Here is a 17,937-nt window from a genome sequence, read left to right as displayed (position 1 = left end):
TTGGTGGGTTCAATGTAGAGCTGAAACGAATACTCGAGCAACTGGAGTAACTCGAGTTTAAAAACTGATCCGAGTAATTTTATTCACCTCGAGGAATCGTTTGCTCTAAGCATCACGTTTTGCCCGGACTACTCTTAATGCGGGACAACGCGCTGACGTGACGTGACGTGCGTAGAGGAAGAAGCAGTTAAAAAAAATACCTTACTAAAAAAACTTACCGCAGCCGACAGCCGCTACAAACTACGCCGACGTTGCTAAAAACTACGCCCGCATGATGTGTGATGTGGTATCAGGTAGTGTCCGATGCGTCTCATAGATATCGCATGCATTTAGGACTAGATGCGAAATGACAGACTCGGCCGAGTCTGGGCAGCGTTAGTAAACAGCCGCCATCTTTAAGCAGTAGACTTCTCAGCGCTAATAAATATAACGTTACTGTCACTCGCTCACGAAACGTTAGCCCTTTGTAGGGCTAGGTTTCTATTGATTATGACCACTGTCGTTGCGTGGCTAATGTGTCTTACATACAGGCTTTTTTTAATCTGTAAAAACACAGCGCTGTAGAGTGATGAGGGTGTAAACTTAAAACATAATAAAGCTAACTGTCAGTTTTAGCTCAGTAGTCATTGCTGAATAAAACACCAAGTAGCACTGGTCCCTAATGTGCTCCAATACAGCAGGTATCATACATTTATTTTGAACACTGCAAAAACTCAGAATCCTATCACTACTTACAGTTTAAACTAACATAAAACTTAACTAGTACTTAAAAATAGATTGACACAAATGGATATTAAATTGAAACACGTGGGAAAAACACGTAGCTTTCAAGTGATGTGTGTTATCAAGCGTAATTACATTTTTAGGTAAGAAATATGTTTGTTTTTTTTTTTTAAAATAAGATCTAGAGGTTTTTGGAGTGAAAGCAGCGATTTTTTTTTTTTATAGTCACATCTGAGATGCAACTGTTGGCTGTTTCCAACAATGTACATCGAAAATAAAGACATTGATTGACTGAAAATGGTTCAATATTGGATTAAATGTCTTTTTTTCTCATATAAATGTATAATTGCTCTTTACCTAAAAAAATTAATGTTTTATCCAATTACTCGATCAACACTAGAAAACCCAGCAGAGGCCGACTTGGCCTTTCCCAAGAAAAACACTCCTAATATTCCCTAGCAATGGCCGATTTGGCCTCTCCTCCGTGACTCGTGATAGTTTGTGTCAGTTCAAGTCAAGCTACATTTATTTAATTACATTTATTTTTGAAGTTTGACACGTTTTACACAAATTAACTTCTCCTATACTCCACTCATATCGACAGCAAGAATGGTCCAAATGTGTACATTGTTTTGAAGAAGGAAAAAAAAAAGCGTTTTAGAACTGCAATTTGAGTGTAAAGCAGGAATTGTGTCTATAGTTTAGAGGGACTGAATCAGGGGCATGGAGTATGGATTGTGGTCATTGTGTCTGAAGTTAATGTATGTCTAGTGGTTGCATTTCCATATGAACGGCTGTTGTCTGTCCGACAACGACTTGCCAATTCAAAAGCACTTGGGTCATTTTTGCCACCTCTGGGTTTTCCGGGGGAGAGGCCATATCGGCCATTGTTTGGGACTAACAGAAGTACAAAAATTCTTTGAGACTTCTAGTGTTAATCGATAGAATTTTCAGTCGATTACTCGATTACTAAAATATTTGATAGCTGCAGCCCTAGTTCAATGTTTATATAGCAATAGAACAGAATTTTCTGTTGGCCTTGCAAAATCAGTCAAAATCAAGAAAAACGGTCGGGAGCGAAGGGCCTTGCTCCGGTGAAAATGGCTGGGAGTGAATGAGTTTAAAGAGGCATGGTCTATTGCTTTTCGTTGTGATTTCTTAAAAAAGTATTTTTGAATTTAAGAGTAGACGTTTATTGCATTTAAATGGGTGTACTTAATATTACTTAGTATTATTAATATATACTGTATTTTTACTGTGTTATTGTAAATTGGTTAAAAAAATGGGGGGGGGGGGGGCAAATAACATTGCATATCGCAATAATTTAAGAGAGAATTTATCGCCCACTAAAATTTGTTATCGCGACAAGCCTATTTAAAACTACCACAAGAAAACACAATGCTTAAAAGTGTGAGAGGAAAACGCATGCAAAAAGTATTTTGAGGCAATCAAAAGGTAATTAAAGACTCAATAAAAACACAAATATTAAGTACTCGCCGCTTTTAACCGATGTGCTCAAATGTTGGATGTCTCGCCACGTAGGAGTTGGAGTAACCCGGTAGTGTTCGTCTAGTGACAGTGACAAACTACATCATCACCCGGAGCATCAATTGCTCGGATAACACATGGTACCCTCCGTAAGTGAAAACATATACTAAATATTACAGATTTTTAAATCAATGGGAATATTTTATGTGTTTCTGATAACATTTTTTAGTAAAAGAGAACAATTGTGGCTTATTAGAGCCTATAAGTCTTTAAGTCCGAGGTTCCATTTAACAGATTTAACTATTCAAACAAAGCCACGTCGTGGTCAAAGAGCAAACAGTAAAGAGCGTCAGGGTGATTGATTTGGGGGATGGCGAGTCCCTTTCGTTCCCACTAAAAAAAACAATGTGACATCACTCCATCCTGCTTGCCTAGACAGCCTGTTCCCTGCAGAGCTGCTGGATTACAAATGTTGCTGTTTATACTACAATTATTGACATGCAATGAAACAATTTAATAAGGTTATCCTGAAAATATAGCCAACACTATTGATTGCATGGGTCATAGAGGATTCTCATATGCGAATATGTTGTTTTTATTGGCATGCGAACAAACCCCATTGACTTGCGCTAGCTTAGCCACTCCAGAGCCCTGAAACTTACAAATAACTAACAAACTGCACTGAACTAATGCCAAAAATTCTGAATTTAATAATAATAATAATACATTTTATTTATAACGCACTTTACATTTCAAAAACTCTCAAAATGCACTGTGAATTTCCCCTTTAAGTATTGTTTGCAATATTATTTTCCTATTTTTGTTGCTGCTGTCTCCTCCCTGTCCTAATAGATAGAACGTCTATTGCCGTCAATGGCAGTGAATGAGTTCAACTGCTTCTGGCTATTGCTCATGTTAGCGATGAGATGAGAGCGGCCTCACCTCTTCCAGGTAAGGCGGAAGCGGTTGCCATGGTGAAATCACTCCGCACCTAAGCTTGACGGACAGGTGGCCGCTCCGCTGGTGAGGGGTGAAAGGTCAAGGGCAACCGTCCTCTTGCTACAAGAAAAAAAAAAAGAAGAACATCACATGACGCGTGGCGGCACGCACACAAAATGTCTAGCGGCAGAATGTTGGCCGCCCTTACAATCGTCCTTGTCAGGACACGTTCTGCGCATAACACGAACACACAAAAGACAAATCACATGGTATTTAAAGTTATATTACTGTGGACTTATCCTGTTAGCTGTAAATGTGCATCGGAACTAAACTCTTAGAAAGTTTATCATTGTTTTCAAAAGCAAATGTTTTCAATTTTGGATTCATTACAAAGATTATCAGTATACTTTAATCGAGGACTACAGGAATCAGAATATTTGCTGAATTTTTTTTTTTTTTAATTCTTTTTTTTTAAAAATATTTTCTTTTAACACATTTTTAACAAGACTACAGAAATCAGAGAATATTTTGTCATTTTCTTAAAAAATGAATTCCAAAAAAATATGTTTCAATACAACAGAGCATTTGCTCTTTAAATAAGAAAAATAATTAAAAACACATTAAAAAATTTAAAAAATGTTCACTACTTCCCCCTTATTTTTTCTAAATATATTTAAAAAATGCTTATAAATATTAAAAATAAAAAAACATTAAAAAAAGACAATATTGAGTTTGCCTATTGTTTCTTCTGTAAAACTAAAACTAAGAAAGAAGTCAGTAAGAAAATATTGCCTATTAATAGGTTTATTTACAATTCAACAATGTCCCCTCCAATTCCATCGACTAATCAATTCAAAATAGTTTTTTAATCTAGAGCTGAGACGATTACTCGAATAATTCCAGTAACTTGATTTTAAAAATGGATCGAGGCATATTCTCCGCCTCGAGGAGTCGTTTAATTTTGCCAGCTCTAGGCATGACGTTTTTCCCGGACTACTTTTAATGCGGCGCAACGAGCTGACGTCACCTGCGTAGAGGAATAACGGAGAAGTGGCAGATATCGGATATATTTGATTGCAACCACGCATGAATCATAGACTTCATAATTATATTGACAGGACAGATTCCCCAGACACTGCGCCACGCCTTCTAGTAGGAGGCCGTCCTACAGTCCGCTTCAGTATAGGGCTGCAGCTATCGATTATTTTAGTAGTCAATTAATCGATGAATCATTAGTTTGAATAATCGAGTAATCGGATAAGGAACATGAAAAATTAAATTACCTGAGCTGAGCCTCAAGCGGTATAAAAAATAAAGGAGGATCTATGTACAACTAAAGAACAGTTGGCTAACTTAGATAGCAAAAGTTCGCTAGTTCAAATGCTATAAAATGCCAACTTTTTAACAATGCTCTTAACAAATGGTTCAGACACATATTCCCACAAAAATAGGCTGAATATACCTATAAACTAAATTAGAAATGCATTAAAAAAAAAAAAACATTAGCTCAAACAACAACGCAGCTTATGTTGGTCTTCACAGGGAGCAACTGGATTCAGCCATGTGAAATGAGGCAGACTAGAAGGCAGTGTATCCACCCAAATCAATAAAACTGAATGCAAACACTTTCAAAATAAACCATTACAACACCACTTTAATTAAACGAACACTCGAAGCAGCAACATTTAATTCGAATCTTTTTTTCTAATCGAATACTCGAGTTAATCGATTAAACGTTGCAACACTACTTCAGTCGGTCGAAGTCATTCTCAAAATGCATGCAGCGATCCAACGCCGGTTTAGGTTGAAAAAGTACGAAGGCTGTAACGCATACAAACAGGAAGGATTGTCTCAGGAGTGTTCGAGGATTAAAGGTAATTATTATATTTTTTGTACCACGCATGCATTTTGAAACTTTGTGAAAAAAAAATCAATGGGAGAAATTATCCGCTACAGAATTGGCGTCATAGTTCGCAATATTCACGTAAAATAGATGCTAACTGCACGTTTTTTTTGCTTTCAACCAAGAATCGAGACTGTTTTACGTCCATATTTATAAGGAATTCAGGGATTTAAGCATTTTTTCAAAGAATTTTCAACGGAAAAAGCTCTTTGTCTGTGATTCCACTTGGTCAGCTTTGAAAGCCACGCCAACAAAGCCATGCCACGCCCCCTATTAATCGGCCCCGCGTCCCGTCAATATATTATACTGGTGCACAATAGTTATCGGTCCGATATTAGGAATTATGACGTCGTCCCGATAAACCCAATAACATTATTAATAGGACCGATAATATGTACTGTGCTGGCTCTACAGTTTACACACTAGTATGGGAAAGCAGTTGACCATATGCGGGGCATTGCTCCCACCTGCTGGTCAGAATAATTCGCTGCATCTATTTTTTGTTACACTAGTTTGGTTCACATTACAAGCGCATTCACATACACATTGCGGTGTCTAGCGGTAGCATTGACAATTGTGAATGCTTTTCGTTATGTTTCCGCATCGGAAATATAGATCTGTAAGTATTTTATGTTTACTATAACATATGGATGTGCAACATATGTTTACTTCTGTGGTGAAGGGTCATATGCACAGAACTTAATAAGTTGTCTTATAGAAGCCAGCCAATGCTTTAGTAGCTCAAGCTAGTGTGCTATGCTATACATATAATAGTTGTGTATATAAGTGTATTGTGCAGTTTGTTGTATATTGAGTATTGAATATGTATATTTTTCTGTTGTACTTTCACAATATTAAGACGAGTGTCTTCCCATAAAAGCTAGAAAAAACCAAGCCTTGTGGTTTATGGAAGTGCATTCATTTTTAGCTGGCTGTCGGGCAGTGCAGAAATGAAACACACTGTTTTGTTCATGTTATTATGAAAAATCTGGTAAGATCAAAGGCAAATCTATGTTGAATCCACCACTAGTTTTTTGCTGTTGTTTTTTTTTAAACCTCCAGGTGTTCAAAAACTTAGGTTATACATTAAAAAAAATATATATTTATTATCGGTTATCGATATCGGTATCGGCTTTGAGGAGCAGGAAGTTATCGATATTGGTATCGGTTTCAAAAAATGGATATCGTGCACCCCTAATATATTATGAAGTCTATGCATGAATATAGAGGTAATGACGAAGAAGCCAATGAAAGCAAAGAGAAAGGCACCAAGAAAAAGTAGAAAATGTCAAAAATGTGGGAGCATTTCAAGCTGGAGACCAAGGCGAACACAGTTTTATTTATTTAATGTAAGACAGCGATTGCATAACACTACCCCCGTCTGGCCCCAGCTATCCGTGGCCCCGTCGACGCTTCCGCACCCCCCGGTTGGACCCTGCGAAACCCTGACTGGGGGCTACCGCGCAACGCGCCTGCCTAGCCCCCGCTCTTTCACATTTACTCCAAGAGCAAGGGCGTAAGTTTGCATAGGGACGGTAGGGATATAACACTAGCAACTTTTCAGGATGCTCAAATTGTCCCCACCAACTTTAAGCAACCTTATTACATTATATAAAGAGTTCAAATATATAGTAGGGCTGTCAAACGATTAAAATTTTTAATCGAGTTAATTACAGCTTAAAAATTAATTAATCGTAATTAATCGCAATTAATCGTAATTCAAACCATCTATAAAATATGCCATATTTTTCTGTAAATTATTGTTGGAATGGAAAGATTAGACACAAGATGGATATATATATATTCAACATGCGGTACATAAGGACTGTATTTATTATAACAATAAATCAACAAGATGGCATTAACATTATTAACATTCTGTTAAAGCGATCCATGGATAGAAAGACTTGTAGTTCTTAAAAGATAAATGTTAGTACAAGTTATAGAAATTTTATATTAAAACACCTCTTAATGTTTTCGTTTTAATAAAATTTGTAAATTTTTCAATCAAAAAATAAACCAGTAGCCCGCCATTGTTGATGTCAATAATTACTTACACAATGCTCATGGGTGCTGAAGCCTATAAAATCAGTCGCACCCAAGCGCCAGCAGAGGGCAGCAAAACTCCACAAAACACAATTAACAAGTGGGCATTTCACTATACTGTCATTTAAATCTGTCTGAGCGGGGCATGTGCGTTAATTGCGTCAAATATTTTAACGTGATTAATTTTAAAAAATTAATTACCGCCCGTTAACGCGTTAATTTTGACAGCCCTAATATATAGGTAATTTAGATTGTCTTACCATAAGTTGTAAGGATAGAATAATTACCATTATTAAGTGAATTATTTTCATTATGTTCAGACTTACAGTTATCCGTTTTCACTTGTTGAATGTGCCGGTCTATTTTTTTCCCCCTCAAACAAACGTTTGGTTGGCTGATGACTTGAAGCCACCCATGCCGCCACAAAGACACACACACACGCAGACATACTCACACAACCCCGACAGATTCATGTCGACAACATGCCACCCGCTTCGGAGAGGAGAAATATTAGAAGTTTTGGTTTTTTTTCTCGGCCAGCAGCAGCCACTGTAAGTCATGTAAAACAACGTCAATGTGGCGGAGGTGGGGGAAACACCACTAATTTTGCAACTGATAGTCTGACCTGCAACAATTAGCATAACATTAAACTTGCTAACCGTCAAAACTACTGCGATATGGCCAGCCTTCACGAGGAACAACAAAGTCAAGCTAGTCGTCCCTTATTGGGATCATTACTTGCATTATGTGCATTATGGTAATATCGTCCCTACCAATGCTGAGACCAAACCTACGCCCTTTTCCGAGAACGAAGAAGCGTTACTTGGGACAAGGTAAAATTAAGTTACATAGCACTAATAAATAGAGGTGCACGATAATTATCAGTCCGATAATATATAATATGATATATAATATAATATAATAATATAAAATATTATCGGCCCTATTAATAGTATTTTTGGCGCGGTGTGGGATTGGGATTTGTGCGTTTTTTCCACTCCTGTTTTTCCAGTATGCAAAGTTTTGTTACTGTCTTTGTTTTTTTCATTATAATAATGTTCATGTCATCATGAAAATTCTGGTTCGGTCAAAGGCAGATCTAAGCTGAATCAACCACTAGCTGAATCAACCACTAGTATTTCTGACCTACAGGTGCTCAAAAACTCAGGTGAATATACATTGAAAAATTATATATATATTATCGGTTATCGGATCGGTATCGGCCTTGAGGAGCAGGAAGAAAAAATGGATATCGTGCATCCCTACTAATAGATAAGGTTAATGTTACTGCACCTTGCTAACGTAACGTTAGCCCTGCAGAGGGCTAAAATTTTTATTAATTATGACAACTGTCGATGTGTGACTAACGTGTCTTTCAAACAGGCTTTATTTAATCTGTAAAAACACCGTGCTGCAGAGTGATGAGGGTGTAAAATAAAAACCTAATAAAGCTAACTGTCAATTTTAACTCGGTAGTCATTGATGGATAAAACACAAAGTAGCACTGGTGCTAGATGTGTTCCTATACAGAAGGTATCATACATTTACTTTGAACACTGCAAAAACTCCAAATCCTATCAGGACTTACAATTTAGACTTAAACTTAAAACTTAACTAGAACTTAAAAATAGCTTGACACAAATGGAAATTAATTGAAACACGTAGGAAAAAACACCTAACTTTTAAATGATGTGTGTTATCAAGCGTAATGATTTTTAGGTAAGAAATAAGATTTTATTTTATTTATAAGATCTTGAATTTTCTGAGTGAAAGCAGTGAATTTATTGTTGTTGTTTTTTTCCAGTCACATCTGAGATGTAATTGTTGGCAGTTTTCAACAAAGTACATCTAAAATAAAGACACTGATGATCTAAAAATGGTTGAATATTAGGTGAAATGTCTTGTTTTCTCATGTATATTTTATAATTGCTGTTTACCTAAAAACAAATAGGTTTTATCTGATTACTTGATTGGAATTTTCATTAGAATACTCTACAGCACTATTTTATTTATTTGATCATCGATTAGTTAATAATTAATCGAATCATCATGGCAGCCCTAACAGTAATAACACAAAGGTTCAGTCATTTATTCTTCCTGCTCTATGAAAAACGAGTTCTGCATATAAAGTTATAGACACCGCATGCCATTCAACACACAAAAGAGTGAACACACACATTTTCCATGTCTGACATCAAACTTGGCATTTGTGTCTCCAAATAGAATATCATATTCTTTTGTGCGTGTACACACAGCAAACAATAGCAGGAGGTGCATCTCAGCCATGTTTTGTTTACAGAGGGAAGTGTCTGCTTCCTGTCAGTTCCAAACCCCGCCCACCCGTCGCCACCCCTCAGTGACATCTCAAACACGCTCAAACTCAGTCCCGGTCTTTTATATGTGACTTATTGCGTGCTTATAGGACTTTGGGTTCAAAGTTTTGTTATTTTGCCACAGCCAAGTGACAAACTTGCATCACTGCAAATTTAACACACACACGCGCGAATGTATGTGAGTGAGTGTGTGTGTGTTTCCCGTCTTTGTCACACAACAATATAGTAGCGTTTCGTCACGTTGCTGTTGTGTGACACCTTGCACTTGTTTTTAACGAACTGGCAGTCATTGACGTCAATAGACGTCCAATCCGTTTGCCTGGCAGGGGTTGACAGTGAATGAAAGGATGCCAGCGATTGCTAGTACAAGACAGCTCAAGTAGTATACAGTTGTATGAAAAAGTATCTGAACTTTCTGAAATTTCTCACATTTCTGTATAAACTCAACATCAAATGTGATCTGATCGTTGTCAAAATCACACAGATCTAAAAACAGTGTTTGCTTTAACTAAAACCACCCAAACATTTACAGTTTTTTAAATATTTTAATGAGGATAGCATGCAAACAATGACAGAAGGGGAAAAAATAAGTAAGTGAACCCGCTGCTTAAGGAGACTTAAAGAGCAATTGAGACCTATTTTTACCAAACAATTTAAGTCAGGTGTGTGTCCAATCACTGATGAGTGGTTTAAAGCTGCCCTGTCCACTATAAAACACACACCTGGTAAGAATGGTCTTGATGAGAAGTATTGTCTGATGTGCATTACGGCTCAGTCAAAAGAGCTGTCTGAACACCTGCGATCAAGGATTGTTGATTTGTATTAAGCTGGGAAAGGATGCAAAACCATCTCTAAAAGTGTGGATGTTCATCAATCGACATTCAGAGAAGTTGTCTACAAATGAACAGTTGCTTCTCTCTGAAGGAGTGGCCGTCCACCAAAGATGACGCCATGATTTCAGCGCAGAATACTCAGAGAGGTAAAAAAAAGAATCCTAGCATGACTGCTAAAGACTTTCAGAAATCACTGGAACAGTCCAATACCTCTGTGCACGCATCGACTATATGTAAAACTATGGCAAAGAATGGTGTTCATGGGAGGACTCCACAGTGGAAGCCACTACTGTCTATAATAACATATTTGCTTGTTTAGTGTTCGCAAAAAGGCACTTGGACACTCCACAGAAGTTTTGGCAAAATATTTTGTGCACTGATGAAACCAAAGTTGAATTGTTTGGGAGTAACACACAATGTCATGTGTGGAGGAAAAATGGAACAGCTCACCAACATCAACACCTCATCCCCATCGTGAAGCATGGTGGGGTGAGCATCATGATTTGGGGCTGTTTTGCTCCCACAGGGCCTGGACAACTTGCAATCATTCATGAAAGAATGAATTCATAAGTTTATCGGGATGTTTTGCAGAAAAACCTGAGGCCGTCTGTCAGACAGTTGAAGCTAAAAGGAGGATGGATGCTGTAACACGATAATATCCAAAACACAGCAGTAAATCCACATCAAAGTCCAGATTGAACACCATTGAGATGCTGCGGCATGACCGAAAGACAGCGATTCATGCCAGTCATCCCACTGATACACTGCCAATGGGAAAACCCATTGGCATTGTATCAAATACTTGTTCTCCTCACTGTATACGCCTTATAATAAAGGCAACACATGCTGTATAGGGATGGGAATTGATAAGATTTTTACAATTCCAATTCCATTATCAATATTGCTTAACGATTCGATTCTTTATCGATTCCTTTATCGATTCTAATTTGGACTAATGGACTATATGAGGTTCTGGGTTCAATATGTGTATGGTTCATTCGCCTCAGAGTGTCGGTTAGAACACGAGGAGCGGAGAGTGGAGTTGGTCTTTGGCACTTTTAATCCAACTTGGCAACAAGCACAACTATATACAGGTAATGGCATCTGATATGACAATCACTCAATGAGCAGATGAGAGCATGCGTGGAAAGATGTTGATTTATTTGTATGTGTGTGGAAGAAGACTGGAATGTGTGGGTATATGTGTGGTTCTGAAAGGAAAGAAAATTACATCATATTAGTGCTGATGCAATAAACAATGCAAATTTACTGTAAAGCAGTCAATAACACACATACATGACTCGTAATATTATAATGACACAAAGGTGGGGGGGCACGAGCACGCGCGCACAACCCGGAAGCACGCTGCGTGCACGTGCGGTCATCTTGGCCATAAAAGTGGCGAAAACTAAGCACTTTACATACATATGGATGTACAACATCATTTTAAGATGCTAAACTAACACATTCCCTCTTAACACAAATTTGCAACGGGAATATAACGTAAACAACGCTCTCCTCGATGCAGCGGGAACGAGCGGGAGCAACCAGCCGACGTAACAGTAAAAACACGAAACGGTCGCACTGATAACGGCGCTAACTTATCATATGAACTTTATGGCATGAAGAGGAAATACATTCGTTCATGGACGCACAGATAAATCCTTTAACAGACCGTCATCTGCTCGAAATGCGCACCTTACGCCTATTCTCGGTCCCAGAATGATGCGCATGATGTAGGACAATAACAGGAACTAACTAGTTGCTATGGGAATGAACGCATACCCATGGAATCTTTCTAACAGAAGTATTAAAATTGCTAATAAAATCGTTTGGGATTTTTTTAGATGCATATATGTAATATTTTTCTTATAGAGTATTCGACGCGGAATACGATGGACCCATTAATAGACTTTTTTTGGGAAAAATCACAATTTCTTCAAGTAGTCTCATGAATAATTGACATGGCCGGTAAAAGTCAATGCAAATTCACTCTAGAGCTGAAACGAATACTCGAGCAACTCAAGTAACTCGAGTTTAAAAACTGATCCGAGTAATTTTATTCACCTCGAGGAATTGTTTAATTTTGCCAGCTCTAAGCATCACGTTTTGCCCGGACTACTTTTCATGCGGGACAATGCTCTGACGTCACGTGCGTAGAGGAAGAAGCAATTTTAAAAAATACCTTACTGCAGCCGACAGCCGTTACAAACTGCGCCCACGTTGCTAAAAACTACGCGGTGGTAGCAACATGGTAGCAGGTAGCGTCTGATGCGTGTCATAGATATCACATGTACGTAGAACTAGATGCGAAATGACCGACTCGGCGGCGTTAATAAAACAGCCGCCATCTTAAAGCAGTACACTTCTCAGCGCTCATAAATAAGACGTTACTGTCACTCGCTCATGTAAAGTTATCCCTGCGGAGGGCTAGGTTTCTATTCATTATGACCCCTGTCGATGCGTGGCTAACTCTTACATACAGGTAGAGCTGAAACGAGTACTCGAGCAACTCGAGTAACTCGAGTTTAAAAACTGATCCGAGTAATTTTATTCACCTCGAGTAATCGTTTATTTTGACAGCTCTAAGCATCACGTTTTGCTCGGACTACTTTTAATGCGGGGCAACGCGCTGTCACGTGCGGAGAGGAAGAAGGGGGAAAAAAACTTACTGCAGCCGACAGCCGCCACAAACGACGCCGACGTTGCTAAATACTAGCCCGCACGATGCTACGTTGGTACAGGTAGCGTCTCATAGAGATCACATGTATGTTGAACTAGATGCTAAATGACAGACTCGGCCGCGTCTGGGCAGCGTTAGTAAAAAGCCGCCATCTTAAAGCAGTACAGCGCTAAACGCTAATAAAAAGCGCTAAACGCTAATAAATAAGATTAACGTTACTGTCGCTACTAGCTCACGTAACGTTAGCCCTGTGGAGAGCTAGGTTTCTATTAATTATGACCACTGTCAATGCGTGGCTAACGTGTCTTACATACAGGCTTTAACATAACATAGCATTGTGGAGTGATGAGGGTGTAAAATAAAAACTTAATCATGCTAACTATCAATTTTAGCTCAGTAGTCATTGCTGGATAAAACACCAAGTAGCACTGGTCCCTAATGTGCTCCAGTACAGCCTGTATCATACATTTATTTTGAACACTGCAAAAACTCAAAATCCTATCAGGACTTACAGTTTAGACTAACTTAAAACTTAACTAGAACTTAAAAATGGCTTGACACAAAGAGAAATTCAATTGAAACACGTGGGAAAAAATCCTAACTTTTAAGTGATGTGTGTTATCAAGCGTAACGGCATTTTTAGGTAATATATATACATACATATATATATATATATATATATATAATTTTTTTTTTTTTTTTTAAATAAGATCTAAAAGTTTTTTGAGTGAAAGCAGTGAATTAATCTTTTTTTTTTTATTCTAGCCACATCTCAGATGCAATTGTTGGCTGTTTTCAACAATATACATCGAAAATAAAGACATTGATTGACTGAAAATGGTTCAAGATTAGATGAAATGTCTTGTTTTCTCATGTATATTCATAATTGCTCTTCACCTAAAAATATATTTGTTTTATCCGATTACTCGATTAATCGATAGAATTTTCAGTCGATTACTCGATTACTAAAATATTCGATAGCTGCAGCCCTAATTTAGACTACCAGTAACTTTAAACTTAACTAGAACTTATAGCTTGACACAAGTGGAAATTCAATTGAAAAACGTGGGAAAAACACCTAACTTTTAAGTGATGTGTATTATCAAGCGTAATCACATTTTTAGGTAAGACATTTTTTATAAGATCTAAAAGTTTTTTGAGTGAAAGCAGTGAATTAGTCTTTTTTTTTTTTTTTTTAAGTCACATTTGAGTGGCAATTGTTGGCTGTTTTCAACAATGTACATCGAAAATAAAGACATTGATTGACTGAAAATTGTTTAATATTAGATGAAATGTCTTGTTTTCTCATCTATATTTATAATTGCTCCTTACCTAAAAAAACAATTTTTTATCAGATTACTCGATTAATCGATAGAATTCTCAGTCGATTACTCGATTACTAAAATATTCGATAGCTGCAGCCCTAATTCACTCCGCAATAACTCTCTCCAGGTTACACTTGATGAGAAGTCTCGCCAATGGTAATTATGTTGCCGTGATTGCCGAGTCGAAAGTGTGTAAAATGAGTAAATTTTAAAACGTAAATCGTGCTGGTTGGAACCGATAAGAGAATCATTAGATAAATTGCCAAACGATTCCATGGAATCGGACCACTCGGAACCGGTTCTCTTTAAGAACTGGTTTTTAATTCCCATCCCTAGTGCTGCATGTATATAAATTAGCTGTATTAGAGTATTAGCAAAATTGCTAAGTTGGCTGAATAAAAACACAACTGAATGCTGTATGTATGGATCTGTCATGCTTGAAAAGGAAATGAACAAACAAATAAATAAATAAACAAACAAATAAAATACACAATGAGTCTTCATGATTACCATATTTTCCGCACTGTAAGGCGCACCTGAAAGCCTTCAATTTTCTCAAAAGCCAACAGTGCGCCTTATTATCCGATGTGCCTTATATTGGTCAATCATGGCATGACATTACATTTAGCTCAGCTCCATCTTGTGGATGACTACTCTGTTGTACGATGCCGCCTCAATTTTTACTTCATTACAATATTAATGCATTAGAATGTTAGTGTCATGTTTGTCCTACAGAAACCATATTAAAACCAAAAATATATTGCCCTCCCCCATCTTTTTCGATTTTTATTTTTGAAAATGCTCCAGGGAGCCACTAGGGCAGCACTAAAGAGCCGCATGTGGCTCTAGAGCCGCTGGTTGCTGACCGCCAAACTAGAACATAACGAGACGAATGCCAGTTTTCATCTGACGAGATTAAAATATGACATAGTTTTTGTCATATGTTTACAATGTGTGACATTTTCATATCGTACGTGGAGTACGTCAGCTTGCAACGTAGCAGTGTTTGGGTCGCGTCACACATGTGAGATGTGCTGCGCCTCTCCCTCCCTCTCCTCACTGGAGTTTAGGATGTGTTTCAAGCTAAGCTGCCCTTCATCTTGCTTGTTTGAAAACACATGGTAAGATCTGTTTGCTTATCTTGGCAAGAGAGAATGTGCAATATTGCTTTAGCCTTTGTCTGTGCTGAGTGATCATCACACGCTAAATGTAATTAGCCGCATTAGCATAGCATTCACATTAGCATTAGCATTAACTTTAGCGTGGCGAGCATCCTCTTAAACACTCGAACATCTTTTTTATTTTTTATTGTTTTACATAGAGTTCGTGGCTTCTAGGTGGGTTTAATTGAAAATAATGTACTGTTTTTTCCTGTTGAGCGTGTATAATTATTATCACCAAGTTGGTGTTATCCTTGTTGACGCTACGATATGTCCTTGCCTGTCTATGTTCATTCGAAACTGTTGGAATCCTTTATTTATTTTTGGACTAAAACCTTTTAATTTTACAGACGAAAACATTTTGAGTAACTGTCGACTTAAACCAGACGAAATTTGATTTCATCGACTAAAACCAAACGAAGACGAACACATTTTGAAATGACTAAACTGTGATTAAGACTAACAAGTATTTTCGTCAAAAGACTAAGACCAAAATTAAAAGAGTTGCCAAAAAAAACACCGGTGAGCAACTTCTGTTGCTGGCTAATGCTAACACTAACATGGTGGAGCAGCCTGAGTAGAAAAAATATATTAAAAATCTTTTTGGTGGAAAACCAATGTTTCATTAATTCTTATGGTTATGGTCTGGCGTTGGTCTCAACTCCTAAAAGTGCCGGTTTTTGTGAGTTCTGGTATAAGCCAAGTCTTGATCTCGGTCTTGAGCACAACACTAAAACTTACACACAAACATACTGAATATAACTCATTGGCTACCAATGTCGGTGATAGACGCCCAGTCCATCCTGATTTGGAAGGGTTTGCAGCGTCAAAATGAATTGGACGTTTATCTAGTGACAGATAGTGGTGTCAACAATAATCGATGTGGCGATGCATCCCGATGCGGGGCATGGACGATTCGATTCGATGCGGGCAACAAGCCGAATCGATTCAGCGCATTTTGAAATATATAACTACTTTCAAAAATCTTCCCTGTGCAATTCTGGTGATGCAACAGATTTGGTTTCCCCATTTGTATTATTATTATTCTCATGTTTCATTTTTTACACACGCATAACTCTGGTCAAGTTTCCCACCAACCTTGTAGAACCCAAAATGTCTCCAGATGTCTGCTTTCAATGTCTTAGGTGCATCAATAATCTTTCTCGCTCCCTCTTTCTCCGCTTCAGCCATTGTTATGTTATGTCCTATCTCTTAGAGGTTAGATCTTGTGCCCGAACCCGATTAACATTTTGGGCCAGGCCCGACCCGACTCGAAATGTTAAGTAGTCACATTTGGGTTGGGTCGGGTCGGGCCACCGCGCCTGACTAATAAATTATAAAAAAAAAAAATAATAATAATAATGGCATAAAACCTCTCTGTATTGTGCATTTGCTTGTGCACGCACATGAACGCCGTGGCCTGCATGTTTTATATTAAACTTTCCCAGCATTATTTCGTTGTGTAAATGCTTTTATAATGATCATAAAAATATGTAGACTATTTAAACATTAAGAAAAACTTGCATTTTTTTTCTGCCAACTGAGAATTCGTTATGAAGGACACTTTTATTTATGCACACAAAGGTAACAGAAATGTGATCCTTTTGAATCTTCTCCTCTGTGTGTCTGCAAAACCGCATGGTTTTTATTTTTTAATATTAAACTTTCCCGGCGTTATTTGGTTGTGTAAATGCTTTTATAATGATCATAAAACTATGTAGACTATTTAAACATTAAGAAACCTTGCGTTTTTTCTGCCAACTTGAAGAAATGAAAATAAATTGCTGCTGCTGCGTTTTTTTTCCGCGTCACTCCAACAACAACAACAACAAAAAAGCGGGCCGTGTCGGGTCGGGCTGGACTTTTTTAGGCCCGATCTAACCTCTATTGCACATATATAGTGGGCTAGGCCTACATTTTACTTTTGTTCTGCATTGCAATTTAGTTGATGTTTTGTTTGCAACTGTACTGATCCCTGGATTGATATTGCGATAAAGATGCTACTGCACTACAATATTTTCTTTGTAGTTTTTTTTAATATTTACTTGAATATTTTTATTGATGGTTCGTTGTGACTCAGATACAGTGACTGTTATAACTGATTTTGAACAGGAGTTCAGATGTTGCACTGTGTGAAAGGCTGCTACCAGGGATTCCCCTATATTCAACAGATTGTGGCGCACCGCCACACTAAAATGAAAGCCGCCATGCCTGGCAAATGAGATGTATTTTATTTATTTATTTAAATAAAAAAAATTTTTTAAGGCCGCTTCAAACTAGCGGCAGCCGAGTGGGAGGAGTTCAGCGGACACCTATTCATTGTGTATTGTAGCCTAATGTTCGTAACTATGCAGGCCCCCCCTTAAGAGACGCAAGGGGAACGAGTAGGAAGAATGGGAGAACGAGCGAGATAGCGAGAGATAGCGGTCGCATGTTGTAGCAGCCCGCTGTTATTTTGTTATTGTTTTTCTTTATTATTGTTACCACAATAAAGTGGGTAAGCA

At 37.8% G+C, this 17,937-nt stretch overlaps 1 protein-coding gene across 1 annotated transcript in view; it reads right to left on the bottom strand.

Annotated features, from left to right (window-relative positions):
- Window positions 1-17,937, bottom strand: part of arhgap27l (Rho GTPase activating protein 27, like) — an 83,591-nt gene that overhangs the window by 52,651 nt on the left and 13,003 nt on the right. Inside the window, exon 2 of the mRNA XM_057861442.1 lies at window positions 3,154-3,270. Coding sequence (XP_057717425.1) covers window positions 3,154-3,184 — 31 coding nt within the window. The 5' untranslated portion in view covers window positions 3,185-3,270. The remainder of the gene's footprint in view (window positions 1-3,153; window positions 3,271-17,937) is intronic.

The sequence above is a fragment of the Corythoichthys intestinalis genome, chromosome 16, assembly GCF_030265065.1.
Source record: "Corythoichthys intestinalis isolate RoL2023-P3 chromosome 16, ASM3026506v1, whole genome shotgun sequence".
NCBI classification, from domain to species: Eukaryota; Metazoa; Chordata; class Actinopteri; order Syngnathiformes; family Syngnathidae; genus Corythoichthys; species Corythoichthys intestinalis.
This window is presented reverse-complemented; position numbering and strand designations above follow the sequence as displayed.